The sequence below is a fragment of the Ranitomeya imitator genome, chromosome 8 (genome assembly GCF_032444005.1).
Source record: "Ranitomeya imitator isolate aRanImi1 chromosome 8, aRanImi1.pri, whole genome shotgun sequence".
In the NCBI taxonomy this organism is placed as follows: domain Eukaryota; kingdom Metazoa; phylum Chordata; class Amphibia; order Anura; family Dendrobatidae; genus Ranitomeya; species Ranitomeya imitator.
This window is the reverse complement of record NC_091289.1, coordinates 24,722,937-24,740,266: the sequence shown is the minus strand read 5'-3', so window position 1 is coordinate 24,740,266 and position 17,330 is coordinate 24,722,937. Positions and strand designations below refer to the sequence as shown.

The following is a 17,330-nucleotide window of genomic DNA, read 5'->3' as shown; positions in this document are numbered from 1 at the left end:
AACAAGGTAACTGCGAAACGCTGTCAGTACTAATGATGAGCTATGGCGACGGCCGACACGAGTGGCCATATAGCGCCATTATCGCCGCCCCTCCCCCGCCATGTGTCACGGCCTCCCGTACGGGCTTTCGGCACTAATGTGACGAGCCTCCTGATAACCAGGGAGTTAATAAAACCCATTTATTAGGGCAGGGATCCGCTTATCTGCAGCCGCCGGGACGTTTTTATACATTTATACCGTTTTTTGACTTATTTATGTCTCTGACCGTATCGTGTATACAGCGCTATATACCCTACCGGATAAATCACTGCGGGAAGGATAATGACGGCATATAAAATTAGCTGGATTTTTTTTATTCCCCCCATTTTATGTCAGTGGAAATTTCCCACTTTTATGACTTCCGTAGACCTCCCACGTGCACGGCAGTTTGGGGTGAGTCTAGTAAGAAAGTAAAATAACCGCACTCTCCCATGCACGAGCCGCTCTCCTCACATCACGCACTGCAGCATTACTCCACCCACTGCCGTAGTGTTCATCCTGGGCTTCCTGGTTCATGAATGCAATGCGGAAAAACTACAGTAAAGACTGACACACCTCCTTGACAAACCGCGTATTCCCATGCCTTTATGGTGTATTTTAAAACAATTTGATGATTAATTCCTGATCTTTAGGACAGAGGCTGGGAATAAGGGGGTTGCCCATGTCTGAGGACCTTTTTTTTTTCTTTTTTTTTTTACTTAAGTGCATATATTTGGAGTTAAAAATCATTGTTACAATTGGGTTTCATTAATAATTTTGCACCATTTGGCATTGACAGGCTCTTTGTTTCCCCGTACACCCAACTTTGATGCGGTCTGTGGTCAAACGTAAGCTGAAAGACGCTCAGAAAAAAAAAAACAGATAAGAGCAACAAACTCGCTGGCAAACCTTCAACATGAGCTCACTGACTGAGTCTCGGTTAACTCATTTTGTAGCCAACAATCAAAAAGGAGACACAGAGGCATAAAGAAGGCAAATTGCAAAACCTTTTTTATGAAACCCAATTGCAAAACAATTACTGCATTTAAGTAAAAAAAAATGATATATATATATATATATATATATATATATATATATACACACACAATAATATATATATGCACACACACGCACAATAATAATGAAAAATATATCTTAAACATAAATAATAATGTAAAAAAAATACAATCTACATTTCTACAGTTGTGAAGGCCACAGTATATCATCGCATTGTGTTGAACAAAAAAAAGGAGAGATATATATATATATATAATAAAAGTAAATGATAATATAATAAAAGTAAATAATAATAAATAATATCCAAACATATTCTATTACACCCCCATCACCACGAAGGCAAGTAAAATCTATAAATCAAAAATATATATATAATTTCTGTTTGCCTTTCCAAAAAAGAGAGAAAAAAAAAAGAAGTAAATCCAGATCAGGAAGTCATATGGACCCCAAAATGTTAATGATTAGACTACATCTCGGGATACAACAGACGAGCCATGATACAACCATCAACTGGAAAATATAAAAGTGATCGGTCTTGGAAGAAGAGGTTGAAAGTGAGAGGGGATGATAGGGACCCCAAAGGGCCCGTATAAGCCCAGAGCCGGTGCTGGAGTACGGGATACAAGGTTTGAATTTATTGTCCCCATTATATAACTGAAAATGCTGAAATGATTAGCGGGGCACCCTGGATGGCACTATTAGCGGGGCACCCTGGATGGCACTATTAGTGGGGCACCCTGGATGGCACTATTAGTGGGGCACCCTAGTTGGCACTATTAGCGGGGCACCCTGGATGGCACTATTAGCGGGGCACCCTGGATGGCACTATTAGCGGGGCACCCTGGATGGCACTATTAGTGGGGCACCCTGGATGGCACTATTAGTGGGGCACCCTAGTTGGCACTATTAGCGGGGCACCCTGGATGGCACTATTAGCGGGGCACCCTGGATGGCACTATTAGTGGGGCACCCTGGATGGCACTATTAGCGGGGCACCCTGGATGGCACTATTAGCGGGGCACCCTGGATGGCACTATTAGCGGGGCACCCTGGATGGCACTATTAGCGGGGCACCCTGGTTGGCACCATTAGCGGGGCACCCTGGATGGCACTATTAGCGGGGCACCCTGGATGGCACTATTAGCGGGGCACCCTGGTTGGTATTATTAGCGGGGCACCCTGGATGGCACTATTAGCGGGGCACCCTGGTTGGCACCATTAGCGGGGCACCCTGGATGGCAGTATTAGCGGGGCACCCTGGATGGCACTATAGGCGGGGTACCCTAGTTGGCACTATTAGTGGGGCACCCTGGTTGGCACTATAGGCGGGGCACCCTAGTTGGCACTATTAGTGGGGCACCCTGGTTGGCACTATTAGTGGGGCACCCTGGTTGGCACTATAGGCGGGGCACCCTGGTTGGCACTATTTGCGGGGCACCCTGGTTGGCACTATTAGCGGGGCACCCTGGTTGGCACTATTAGCGGGGCACCCTGGTTGGCACTATTAGCGGGGCACCCTGGTTGGCACTATTAGCGGGGCACCCTGGTTGGCACTATTAGCGGGGCACCCTGGTTGGCACTATTAGCGGGGCACCCTGGTTGGCACTATTAGCGGGGCACCCTGGTTGGCACTATTAGCGGGGCACCCTGGTTGGCACTATTAGCGGGGCACCCTGGTTGGCACTATTAGCGGGGCACCCTGGTTGGCACTATTAGCGGGGCACCCTGGTTGGCACTATTAGCGGGGCACCCTGGTTGGCACTATTAGCGGGGCACCCTGGTTGGCACTATTAGCGGGGCACCCTGGTTGGCACTATTAGCGGGGCATCCTGGTTGGCACTATAGGCGGGGCACCCTGGTTGGCACTATAGGCGGGGCACCCTGGTTGGCACTATTAGCGGGGCACCCTGGTTGGCACTATTAGCGGGGCATCCTGGTTGGCACTATTAGCGGGGCACCCTGGTTGGCACTATTAGCGGGGCACCCTGGTTGGCACTATTAGCGGGGCACCCTGGTTGGCACTATTAGCGGGGCACCCTGGTTGGCACTATTAGCGGGGCACCCTGGTTGGCACTATTAGCGGGGCACCCTGGTTGGCACTATTAGCGGGGCATCCTGGTTGGCACTATAGGCGGGGCACCCTGGTTGGCACTATTAGCGGGGCACCCTGGTTGGCACTATTAGCGGGGCACCCTGGTTGGCACTATTAGCGGGGCATCCTGGTTGGCACTATTAGCGGGGCACCCTGGTTGGCACTATTAGCGGGGCACCCTGGTTGGCACTATTAGCGGGGCACCCTGGTTGGCACTATTAGCGGGGCATCCTGGTTGGCACTATTAGCTAGGACACTCTGGAGGGTACTATTAATGAGAACACTTTGGTTGGTGATATTAATGGAAGAACTCTGGCTGGCATTTATGATGGGGCACCCTTGCTGAAGCCTTTTGGAGCAGCCCCCTGGATGGTCTTATTATGGGGGCATATGTTTGGCACCATTACTCAGACCCTCTTACTGGCACGGTCAGTGCCCATAAGTCGCCTCGGCTATTCCGCTTGATCCTTACAGTCGCCCATTTTCCGGCTTTCAATAGATCAACTTTAAGAACGGATTGTTCACTTGTTCAACTAAAAACAAAACCTTTCATTGTAAGAAATTCCCGTTTTTACTCCAAGAGGTCAGATGGGCCCATGGCGCCTCTCACCTATGTGCTGTGCGCAGGTGTCGCAGTACTCCGCGTACAAGGACTCAAAGCAGTTGCAGCAGTACGGACGGCCTTCTTTCATGATGTATCTCTGACCTCCCAGCACCGTTTCACATTCAAAGCAACAGAAGTGTTTCATGTGCCAGTGTCTCCCCTCCGCTTCTGTACATTCATCTGCAAAAATAATCTAACAGAGGAGAAAAGCATGAGACGGACGGCAATGGCTGCACTTAAAGGGCATTTCTATCACCTAGTGACATGAACATGCACAACTCAGCGGATGCCTGCACCAGTATGCAATGATTTACCATTATTAGTTTTTATTTAGCTTTATAGGATCTTTATCACGTTTTTTTTTTTTTGTATAAAACCCTAAAATTTTCATAAACTAAAATACTACAATTCTAAATGCCTGCAGCCGCCTCCAGGGGGCGCTAGCATCTTTATTGCATACTGGGCTAATAACTGGTACAAACACAGTATGCGATAAGCACCAGAGCTCCCTCTAGTGGTGGCTGGAGGCAGTAACAATTTAAAGGGAATCTGTCATATTGAACAGTGGCACATTTTGGAGAAAGAGGAACTGGACAGGCTTTATATATATATATATATATATATATATATATATATATATATATATATATATATATATATATATATATATATATATATATACATACACATATATAGCCTGTCCAGTTCCTCTTTCTCCAAAATGCAGATAAATACTGCATTAAATACAATGCAATAAATACAAAATTTGCAGATAAATACTCCATAGAACATTTTCACCTTTGCCGATCCAACTATATGGAAGCTTGTAATCTTGTAGTCCTACTCTATGGAGATATTCCCACGCCATATGCTGTACAGCCATTACCTACCTCGAACTCGAGCAATCACAGCTAGCTCTGATTGCTTCAATTTTTATTTTTTAGGTGCCGCAGTCCTAAAAATTAGGACTATTGAAATATGAGAAAAAAATTAAATTAGACATGAAGGTATGGGGTTGGGTTGCTGCTTACTATGGATTTAGGAGTCCAGCGGGTGGGAATAAAATCATTATATAACTGTCAATCACTAAATAGGACCGCCTACTTGACTCCCAAGCATCGAAAGAGCAATTAATTACAAGTAGAGTTGAGCAAAAAAAAAATTCACAGAACCACTTTGTTAGTCCGTGGGCCGCCATACCACCTTCCTACTTGACTTAGCGCAATCCTGGCGCCTCTTGTGATTAGTATTTGCAAGGTCATCACGAGAGGCGCAAAGGATTCCGGAAGATACAAGGAGGCTTTTAGGTTTCTTTCATAGTCCTGCTAAGTTTTTTGGCTCAACTCTAATTACAAGTCACAATTAAAGGCGTTGTCCATCCTAGGGGTTCCCCCGTTAGTTAAATGCATGTATTGGGGGTTAAAATATTTTTTGCAGTTGGGTTACATTAAAAAAAAAAAATGCTGCACCGTTTCGCTTTCACTGGCTCTTTGTGTTTCTGAACATTCAACTTTGATGCGGTCTGTGGACGCGAATCAGCTTAGAGGAGCTCAGAAAAAGACAGATAAAGGAGCTACAAACTCCCCATAAAGGCATCACATAGTGGGCTCACTGACAGATTCTTGGATGGCTCATTCCGCAGCCAGGAAAAAGGGGGGAGACACAAAGCGCAATGAATGAGCTATCCAAGAATCTGTCAGTGAACCCACTATGTGATGCCATTATGGGGAGTTTGTAGCTCCTTTATCTGTCTTTTTCTTTTGGTGGCGTTTCTCCCACAACTGAGGAATCAGTATGACAGCTGCTGCCGTCCCCTCAGGTCAGGAGATCCCGCCGTGTAGAGCAATTGGTAGGAGGATAGGAGTAGTAGTCTGCGCTGCTGTATTCAAGAAATCTGGAGAACGAGATCGGAATTGGGACCATGCGGTTTATTCTCAACGCGTTTTGAAGTAGGACCGATTTCTTCATCGGGACCACCACTTCTCCTGATGAAGACGTTGGTCCAACTAGAGACTAAACCGCGTGGTCGAATTCCTATCTCATCCTGTGGATTTCACAGCACATCAGCGCAGACTCCTATCCTCCTACCAATTGCTCATTCTGCAGCGAGCAATAGAAAAGTGCAACACAGGGGGCTACAGAAGGCAACAATTTTAATGAAACCCAAATGTTAAAAATGGTTTTGAGCCTAAAGTCCATGCATCTAAGTCAGGAAACAAAATTGTTCCCAAAAAGTGGACAACCCCTTTAATATTTTTCTATCTTAATCCGCTCTATAAGATGGTGACCACAGATAGGACAGCGAGCTCAATCTGACGGGTTCCCGTTGTCGCCAATGCTCTGTATCTAAAACGTCATCGTCGCCATTCACAATCGTGATTTTTTTTTTTGTGCGCGATAGATTGTCTATCAATTCTATATTTATAGAGTTTTGTGTTTCGGCTGCTATACTTTACAGCTCTAATGAAAAAAAAAAATATCACTTTATCGTTTCTTCCACTGACGCGTTTCGCCTTAAGAGTAAAACCAAAAAAAATCGTCATGAGTGCACGTCCCCAGGGCTGTGAATAATCCGGCTTTATCCTATCCAGGGACGGATTTTGCTGAGCTGTAACATACTGCGGCGAGATAAGACGGCAGCTATTTCTCACCAGCTCACCAGGACATATAGCAACTGAAGAATTTCTCAGAACATCTGTATAGACTGTGACCCCCGTGGGCATTCCTACACAATGGAGGCCCTTCAACATCGCACCTCCGATCAATACCGACGTCGTGATCGTTGCCGCAGGGAATAGCAGAGACTTTCAATAACTGGAGATTTGTGAAATAAGAGTCATGGTTTTTTTTTTCTGATGACATGAGTTATTACATAGCTGAGTGAAACGTGTTGGCAACATACTTGACTGACGCATGGAGACTACAAACTGTATATATTAAAAAAAATAAAAATAAAAAAAAAGTCTGAAGATCATCTATTCAGGTCTTCTAAAATTAAATTTTTCACATTTTCTTCGGAAAAGCTCATCTCTCCCATCAGGACTCGAGAAAGATTGCTAAAAACTCCCTTTAATTGCAACCATTAATGGAAAAAAAACCCCAGATGCAACGAATAGGATTTTTAAAGAAACAATTTAGGTGAACGTGATACACGGGGCGCGATGGTTCGGCAGTAGATTTTCATACACGGCTCCTTTGACAACATCAGCAAGATAAATTAGCTAGTGGTTAAATTATGTTTTTATGCATTTTCTTTTACTTTGGTAATTATTATTTTTTTTATTTTTCACATCATGATCTTTTTTAATAAAAAAAATATAGAAATCCTTCAGTTTTCACACTGGTCAAGGGAGCTCTTCCTGTTCTTTTGGGAAATGCACATGCACATTAGCAGCAATAGACAGACTCCACCCTTATCTTTTGTACGAAAGCATCTACTGAGCGTGTGCAAAGATTATTGTGAAGGGAGGTTGAGCAGGGTCCGCTGTGTCACATATACCCTATCCACAGCCAGTGTTGGACTGGGCTGGCAAGGGCCCACCAGCAACATAGAATCTAATAACCCACTGGTGAAGATTAATTTTTTCTATAAATATTAAATCAAGCTTATCAGAACTCCTTCACAAGGGCCCACCTAGGAATTCTCCTGCTCTCTGGTGGGCCTGTCCGAGCCTACTCACAGCATAAATATATGAATGCTGAGGGTCCGACTGTTTGGACCTACATTGATGAAGAGAATGGGGACCCTAATTCCCTGTGTGAGCATGTGTGACCATAGAATCATTCATTGTCCGTATTAGTGGTGGTCGCCCTTCTCACTAACACTTCATTCACTCAGGAGTTTTGGGGGTTCCCTGTTCTCAGAATTGGCAAGGGTGTCAGCAACCAATGATCATACATTTATTATCTGTCCTGTAAATATAACCACTATTGGGATCCTCGACAATCATGAGAACGGAAGTCTCAAGGTCTCCTCTGTGAGTAGAGCGGTGGTGAGCATGTTCGACCATAGCAGCAATCACTGTTGATAGGACTGGTGGTCGCACATGCTCACTAACACTCCATTCGCACAGGGAATTTGGGGTCCTCTGTTCTCAAAATCAGAACGGGTGTCAGCAACCAGACCTTCAGTGATCATACATTTGTTTTATCTGTCACGTCGATATAACGGGGTCCACTTTTGTAACCAACGATCACAAGAATAAAGGTCTCAAATTCTCAAAGTCCTGTGTGAATGAAGCAGTAATAAGCATGTGCGACCACAGCACCAATCACTGTCTGTAAAACTGGTGGTCGCACATGCTCACTACAACTTCATGCACACATGGATATTTGGGCCCCCTGTTCTCAGCAGCAGGCCCTCCAGTGATCTTACATTTATTATCTATCCTGTGGATAGATGATGACTTATTCGACAACTTCCTTTTCTAATTTGTATTTTTATTATTATTATTATTATTATTTATATATATGTAATTGTCTAAGGGTCTGTTACCGAAATCCCGCGTCACTGATTGGTCGAGGCCGGCCGGGCGTGACCAATCAGCGTTCATAAATAAACTACATACATATACTAGAACGAGAATAACATGAAGGACAGTCTGTGAGGGAGAGAATAACATGGAGGACAGTCTGTGAGAGAGGGAATAACATGGAGGACAGTCTGTGAGGGATAGAATAACATGGAGGACAGTCTGTGAGGAAGAGAATAACATGGAGGACAGTCTGTGAGGGAGAGAATAACAAGGAGCACAGTCTGTGAGGGAGAGAATAACATGGAGGACAGTCTATGAGGGAGAGATTAACATGGAGGACAGTCTGTAAGGGAGAGAATAACATGGAGGACAGTCTGTGAGGGAGAGAATAACATGGAGGACAGTCTGTGAAGGAGAGAATAACATGGGGGCAGTCTGTAAGGGAGAGAATAACATGGAGGACAGTCTGTGAGGGAGAGAATAACATGGAGGACAGTCTGTGAGGGAGAGAATAACATGGAGGACAGTCTGTGAGGGATAGAATAACATGGAGGACAGTCTGTAAGGGAGAGAATAACATGGAGGACAGTCTGTGAGGGAGAGAATAACATGGAGGACAGTCTGTGAGGGAGAGAATAACATGGAAGACAGTGTGTGAGGGAGTGAATAACATGGAGGACAGTCTGTGAGGGAGTAAATAACATGGAGGACAGTCTGTGAGGGAGAGAATAACATGGAGGACAGTGTGTGAGGGAGAGAATAACATGGAAGACAGTCTGTGAGGGAGAGAATAACATGGAGGACAGTCTGTGAGGGAGAGAATAACATGGAGGACAGTCTGTGAGGGCGAAAATAACATGGCGGACAGTCTGTGAGGGCGAGAATAACATGGAGGACAGTCTGTGAGGGCGAGAATAACATGGAGGACAGTCTGTGAGGGAGAGAATAACATGGAGGACAGTCTGTAAGGGAGAGAATAACATGGAAGACAGTGTGTGAGGGAGTGAATAACATGGAGGACAGTCTGTGAGGGAGAGAATAACATGGAGGACAGTATGTGAGGGAGAGAAGAACATGGAGGACAGTCTGTGAGGGAGAGAATAACATGGAGGACAGTCTGTGAGGGAGAGAATAACATGGAGGACAGTCTGTAAGGGAGAGAATAACATGGAGGACAGTCTGTGAGGGAGAGAATAACATGGAGGACTGTGTGTGAGAGAGGGAATAACATGGAGGACAGTCTGTGAGGGATAGAATAACATGGAGGACAGTCTGTGAGGAAGAGAATAACATGGAGGACAGTCTGTGAGGGAGAGAATAACAAGGAGCACAGTCTGTGAGGGAGAGAATAACATGGAGGACAGTCTATGAGGGAGAGATTAACATGGAGGACAGTCTGTAAGGGAGAGAATAACATGGAGGACAGTCTGTGAGGGAGAGAATAACATGGAGGACAGTCTGTGAAGGAGAGAATAACATGGGGGCAGTCTGTGAGGGAGAGAATAACATGGAAGACAGTCTAAGGGAGAGAATAACATGGAGGACAGTCTGTGAGGGCGAGAATAACATGGAGGACAGTCTGTGAGGGCGAGAATAACATGGGGGCAGTCTGTGAGGGAGAGAATAACATGGAAGACAGTCTGTAAGGGAGAGAATAACATGGAGGACAGTCTGTGAGGGAGAGAATAACATGGCGGACAGTCTGTGAGGGAGAGAATAACATGGAGGACAGTCTGTAAGGGAGAGAATAACATGGAGGACAGTCTGTGAGGGAGAGAATAACATGGCAGACAGTCTATGAGGGAAAGAATAACATGGAGGACAGTCTGTGAGGGAGAGAATAACATGAAGGACAGTGTGAGGGAGAGAATAACATGGAGGACAGTCTGTGAGGGAGAGAATAACATGGAGGACAGTGTGCAAGGGAGAGAATAAAATTTTCCCCGTTTTTAAGTTTATCATATGGTAAAATAAATGGTGTCTTTGAAAACTATAAGTCATCCTGTAGAAAACAAGCTGTCATACAGCGATAGATGACTAATAAAGTTTTGACTCTTAAAATAAAGACAGGAGAAAAACAATGGTAGTGTGTCCAATGGGTTAAAACATAAATGTAAGCACCAATGATTATATGAATACTAGATGGTGGCCCGATTCTAACGCATCGGGTATCTACTATATAATCGTCTAATTCTGTCTGTTTGTCTGTAACGGAAATCCCGCGTCGCTGATTGGTCTCGCCAGCTGCCCGCGACCTATCAGCGACAGGCGCAGTCCGGCCTCGAATTGGCCCGGGATTTGAACCACGCTACGCTGATTGGTCGCGCCCGGCCACGACCAATCAGCGATATTGGCACGGGATTTAAACCCCGCTTCACTGATAATGTATATATTTTACCCAGAAAATCCTGTGTATTCATTGTATTATTCTTAAATCTTCATAAATAAACTACACACATATTCTAGAATACCCGATGCGTTAGAATTGGGCCACCATCTAGTTAATAATATGTATTTTATCATTTTACAGTTTTTGTTTATCGATTTATTTTTATTTATTTATGAAGTTATCGGTTTATTTTTTTTTTATCAATATCTGAGCTTCTCCCAGTAACTATTTGCGAAAGGAAGGGGGTCCTTCCAAAACGACCTGCAAAACTAAAGAGGATGTTTTAAACTTTCTGCCATAGAAATGCAAACCCGCCAAGCAATACCACATAGTAGAGCCCACGCTGATCGGCACTCACCTCGTCGCAGGCGGCACATCGAGGTTTCAAGCACTCGGCGTGATGTCTGCCGCAGTAGATCTTCCCATCTTGATAGAAGTAGATAAGGTCGACCAGCAGTTCATTACATATCGTGCACACGAAACACTGCGGATGCCAACAAATGCCGTGCCCGGCCCTGGATGCAAAGACGGCTATGTCCCCTCCATTAATCTGACCTCCGCACTGCATAAAAAGAGGTGATAGCGCATTATATCATGGGGGTTGAAATGCAAAAATAAAAAAAAGTGCCATTTGGCGTCTTTCCTAGTGTAGATTGCCGTCAAAATCCGTTTTTGTAGAGTCCTCAAACAAACCAGGATCCGGCTCAACTTGACGTGATTGTATTTCTCATTATTTAGCTGTACAGGTCATTAATTTGCTCCCAGGGAGGTTATTAGATTTTTTTTTTTTATCCAGAGAGTCTGCATTTAATATCTCAAATTGCTTTGCCTTCCGAAGCCGCGCCAAATGTGATGCCTCAGGACTTCAATCGTCCTCAGGGGGTCTGTCCAGCAAAATACGATAAAGAAGGTCTGAACGGCAACATCTCACACGCCAAGATTATAGGATGGTTATTTAAAAAAAAAAAAAAGAAAGAGGGATTGAGAAATAAAATGGGAGCTGCGACTAAACGCTCCACGGCTCGGCTCGCAAACAGCGCAACAGTAATTAAACCAGTCATAAAAGCCAATGTAAAAAACGGCAATTATGTCAGCCGTAAAAAAGGTAAAATGCTGATGTAGAAAGTGAGGATGGGGCCGAGAGATCGGCAAGAAATAAAAGCAGATTTACTATGTAATCCCTTGCAAGGTTAATACAATGCTGATACATTGCTGCAGAAATTATGCAAATTGACTTTAATTGTGGACGGAGGCAGCCATATTTTTCTTTTCCTCTTTAAATTAGAAAAAATAATATAAGCGGATTATACGATTTGGAAAATGCTGAGACATTTAGTAATGTCCTCATGTCCCCTCTGGCTCTAATTTGTGACTTGTTAAAGAGATTATTACTTTTTTTTCCATTCAATGTGCAAATTCAACAAAAAGAAGACCTATGTTTAATCACCCCCCCACCCCTTCCCCTTGAGTCTCGGGTCTCCTAGCCGGCCTTGTAGCCCTCCTATTTTAGGAGATTGTTTTATTTTTAATGAAATAACAATGATGGGCATCTTTTCTTAGGATGCTGTGTCCCATTATTATTCCTCCTGGAACTGTATGATTTCATTGACCACTGCATTTTAGGATTTTCCATTGCGAGCACGCTGCGTCTATCACAGTCAGCACCGATCAGACTGAATGTCTGTGGAACGCGCGCCGAAGACTTGGGGTTGGCAATATCCAATGTTCTAGATGTAATAACAGAGGAATGACACAAAGGAAGTATTTTCTCAAACAAACTTCTTAGAAGATTTGACTTTTAAAAGGGTTGTCCAGGACTTTAGCATTGACGGCTTATCCTTAGGATAGGTCATCATTGTTGGGTTGGTGGGGGTGCTGTTATGAACAGGTAATTCAGAACCACAATGGACCTTGAAGTACAGAGCACACAAAGTGACCTGACAATTACCAAAAACATAGGACGAGCTCTGAGACGTGGGAACTCTGCTGACCGCAATCCCTAATCCTATCCAACCACACTAGAGGTAGCCGTGGAGCGCTCCTGACCAGTCCTATGCGCCTCGAGCACAGCCTGAGAAACTAGCTAGCCCTAAGAAAGAAAAATAAGCCTAGCTTGCCTCAGAGAAATACCCCAAAGGAAAAGGCAGCCCCCCACATATAATGACTGTGAGTTGAGATGAAAAGACAAACGCAGAGATGAAATAGATTTAGCAAAGTGAGGCCCAACTTACTGAACAGACTGAAGATAGGAAAGATTGCTTTGTGGTCAACACAAAACCCTACAAACAACCACGCAGAGGAGGCAAAAAGACCCTCCGCACCGACTAACGGTACGGAGGTGCTCCCTCTGCGTCTCAGAGCTTCCAGCAAGCAAGAAAAACCAATATAGCAAGCTGGACAGAAAAAATAGCAAACAAAAATAACACAAGCAAAACTTAGCTTATGCAGGATAGACAGGCCACAGGAACGATCCAGGAGAAAGCAAGACCAACACTATAACATTGACTGGAGGCCAGGATCAAAGCACTAGGTGGAGTTAAATAGAGCAGCACCTAACGACTTAACCTCATCACCTGAGGAAGGAAACTCAGAAGCCGCAGTACCACTCTCATCCACCAAAGGAAGCTCATAGACAGAACCAGCCGAAGTACCACTTACGACCACAGGAGGGAGCTTGGCCACAGAATTCACAACAGTGTGCGACACCTGGTACCCCCATTGATCAGTTGTTCATGGAGTCGGCCGGAAATTCTCAGCTGTGGAGCTGCACAGCTCAGTCAACAGAATAGTGTCCGAGGCCGGGTTACTGCACTATCTGCCCCCCATTGATTTAAAATAGGTGATGGATGTGCAGTACCCGGCCACGGCCACTATACAGTCAATGGAGCTGTGCTGCGTAGTGCCAGACGCCAAAACCAGGAACAGCTGATTGGCAGGGGTGCCGGGTGTCGCACCCCTGCCAATCAGACATTGATGAACTATCCTAAGGATAGGCCATCAATCCTAAAGTTTAGGACAAGCCCTTTAACAATAGCTATGGTCTGTCCCACTCTTGTGTACAGGGAGAGCTTGTTCTTTGCCCAGTTGGTCCTTTTACACTGGTGGACAGTGGTCAGACATGAGTTCTCATTCCCGAACATTTACCAGGGTAAGGAGTGATCAACAACCAAAATAATGTTCATTCATCGGCTAATTGCATCTTTCACAGGGACCCTAACATCAATGCTGTCAGCAGCCCAATACCCGATGTACTAAACAAATACTTTATAGAAAATTTGTCCTTCTACAGCTTTCATAGCTTCGTGTAAAGGACTTTAAAGAGGACTAGTAGCTAGGCGAACAGTGGCCAGCTTTTATTCCATTCCTGCTGCTCCCCTGAGTAATTCTTTTTTTCTTTTAAATCCGACATACAATTCCAGAGATATGGTGCTTTTTATTTAGTGTTAATTTCTATTGTCTTTACAAAGAGAAACGTGGTTCACAAGATCCTCTTGGGCGTGTCTTTAGGCTGCTCTGCATAATTACTCTGAGCCACGCCCACATAAAAGACAACATCCACAGAATTACCCTATAAACCACGCCCCTTTCATAAAGACCATAAAAAGTGCACCAAATAAAAAGGTTAATTTCTCTAACTGTATGGTAGCTTTCAAAATATATATACATAGAACACTCAGGGGAATAAAATAAGTGTAAAAGCTCACCACTCTGATCTGGCTGAAGGTCTCTTTTAAACAAGCATTGATTACATTGCTACATCATTGATTTGCATTAGTCATGGGCAGAACCTAACCCGTGTAAAACCCAGGTTAAATGGTCTAACAAAAATAATATTGGAGAAATAATTTCATGACAATTCTATTTAGCCTGGGATTATAACATCCTCTTTCCTTTGTCCAGCAGGCACTCAGCAGGAAGTCCAATATTCTCCAAGCCTCAAGGAGATAATTGGCACATAGCTCAGTAGAGGAGGTCAAGCCTCGAAAGGCTGTGAGTGACAGATCTCGCATCTTGAGCCAGCTCAGAGCAAGCCAAAGGCTAAATATAGAGTCATGCTGAAGCTGACAAAGAACATTCTAGAAACATAATTCCATAAGGAGTTATTGAGATACTAAACATCCTAGCCATACATCGTGTATATTACCTAGATCTCCAGAACATGGCAAACTCCTTTCAGGGTCTTGATCCATTCTAGCACCCTAGGAAGGGGAGGTTCATAGAATGGCCAGTAGGAACCAGATCACAAAGATGTGTTTAGTCTCAATCTGTAGCAGGTGCCACGCCAGATCAGATGGCACCAAAAGCGCCTCTCTAGGACTGTCCATTAAAGAGGTATGACTCATCTTAGGTTTTGGAATTTTTAGCTGCTAAGGCAAGGTAAGTGGATTTGGATTCAGCCCAGAGGGCAGGAGGGGAGTGACCCAAAGGGGATAAAGGCCAGTGTAAGATCATGTGGTATCTGTCGCAGTTATGCTTGCGGTTCCCTTTGAATCGCGTAATGTGCTGTGAAGGACCTAGGACCATCAGCCCGTAGCCTCCTGTGGCCCAGCACCCACATGGTTGAACATCAACCCGGTAAGTGACATGATCCATCTGCTAACATCTTTTGTCTTACAACTTACCTTGACAAGCCAGAGATGGTATGTCACTCTCCATAAGGAAAAACGATACCCCTTAGACCCCAGTCCAGAGCCTCTCACCTAGCCAAATCAGTTCTCATGCTTCGCACTGACGAGGGCCAACAGCCCGAAACACTGTGTCTGCGAATTGAGATATTGATTTGGCTTTTATCCTAAGTCATATTGCACGACTCGTTAAAGGGTTCATTGTGACTTGTAGGATCGCTACCTCCAACAGGTGGTGCTATAGAGTTTAAGTCCCCTTTTTCTCAGAAGAGGCAATTTGCAAACTATTGTATTTGCATATCTGACCATTGTATATGTATAACCATCGTGTATATAGTGCATTGTCTAGTGCGCCCTTAAGGCGATTATAATAATTTAACCTTGGGCTGCTTTTTTATCTTGATCCATGAATCCACACATTTGTTTCTCGGTTTAACATTCTATGCTACCGGGGCTGGTTTCTGGCCCGATATAATCAGGACTTACAAGTGCTTCTCCCAAAATTAGAATATTATCAAAAAGTTTATATATTTCAGTTCTTCAATACAAAAAGTGAAACTGATATATAGAGTCATTACAAACAGTGATCTATTTCAAGTGTTTATTTCTGTTAATGTTTGGTGATTGGCTGTGCTGGTTACATGAAGGATGAACAATGTTCATTTTTTAAAAAATTTGTTTTAATACTATTTTTGTTTTGAGCCCGTTTAGTAAAAATTTCAGACAAGCCCTTTAAATGATTAAAAAAATATTACCCCCCACTTTAATTAGTTATTTTATCTTACAGATGCAAATACTGGTCAATAGTCAAATTCTTTACCTGCTCACATATGGCCCCTGTCATGGTCACCGGGAAGGGCCTGACATTCCCTCGCCCCAAATTCTCTCGTTTTCTTTGGTTGCTGAACAGCTTGAGCTCCCTCTTCTCTTCTTCATCCAGGGAATTGCAGTAGCGGACCTGCAAGGAGGAAAAAAAAAATCAGCTCTGCAACATTCTGCAATTATATGAGTCACTGAACGTCAAAGACTTTTTAAGGTCTTTCCTAAAAATGATCTTTTAAAAGGGAAGACCGAAATTAAACAGTAAAGTCTAAAATATGAGCAGTTACAAAGAGCGCCTCTCACTCTGGAGAACCTGCCGTGTCCGGAATTACATCAACTACCCTCTGATCTAAATGGACTTTGTGTAATACTTAAATTGTCCTGCGGAGGCACTGCAGGAAAAGCACTTACTACTTGATCGCTGGTTTATAGCTGATCGCTGGAGGTTCTAGTGCATGGACACTGTGATCCTACTAACAAAAGGACCTTATTAAGTGGTTATTGTCCAACACGGGGACCCCTTTATTAAAAAAACAAAAACAAAGTACCGGTACAAAATCTGTCCACAGGTTACGTATGGTATTGGGAATCACACCCTGCCAACATCAGTGGAGCTGAGCTGCAATGCCATATATAACCCATTAGGACAAATGTTTATTAAAGGGGTTGTCCAAAAAAATGTATACAAGTCTAATAAAGACGAAGAATATGGTAAAATAAAGAAATTAATTACACTCTCGTGATAATTACCTTGGTGACTCAGCATTACTGCTCCGGCGGTTCGTTCATCTTGTTGATTTGTCCCGCAGTGCTGTTTATGTGTATGTGACCGCTGCAGCCAATCTCTGTCCTCAGTGGTCTCGTGCCGAGGACAGTGATTGGCTGCACCAGTCACACTTGCAAATATGGCACATCATCACTGCAGATCAACTCATCCAGACCCAAGGGGACCAATGGTAAGGAAGATGGATTTACCGGGTGAATAGACGTTATTTTGCAATTTTATCATATTTCCTGGTTTTAGCAATTTCATAAAGAAAAATAAAATCCAGGACAATCCCTTTAATTTAGAAAGTTGTACACCGCAGCGTTTTTATTTATGTATCTTATTTCGCACAACAGGGCAGCGTGCCTAAACCAATAGGGGATGAATCTAAGTCCAATCTGCGTCGAGACACTAAGAATTGAAAATGAAGCTATGAGAAGACATTACGCCGGCTCTTACCGCTGAGAAAATGTCATACTAACATTTTCCAGATAGAGACTGTGGCTGGAGTAGAGCATCCTG

At 44.0% G+C, this 17,330-nt stretch overlaps 1 protein-coding gene across 2 annotated transcripts in view; it reads right to left on the bottom strand.

Annotated features, from left to right (window-relative positions):
- PRICKLE2 (prickle planar cell polarity protein 2) overlaps nt 1–17,330 on the bottom strand; it is a 284,919-nt gene that overhangs the window by 32,295 nt on the left and 235,294 nt on the right. For both annotated transcript variants that reach the window (XM_069736575.1, XM_069736576.1), the window contains 3 exons: nt 16,041–16,178; nt 10,954–11,157; nt 3,738–3,924 (listed from right to left, as the gene is read on the bottom strand). In XM_069736575.1, the coding sequence (XP_069592676.1) occupies nt 3,738–3,924; nt 10,954–11,157; nt 16,041–16,178 (529 nt within the window). The remainder of the gene's footprint in view (nt 1–3,737; nt 3,925–10,953; nt 11,158–16,040; nt 16,179–17,330) is intronic.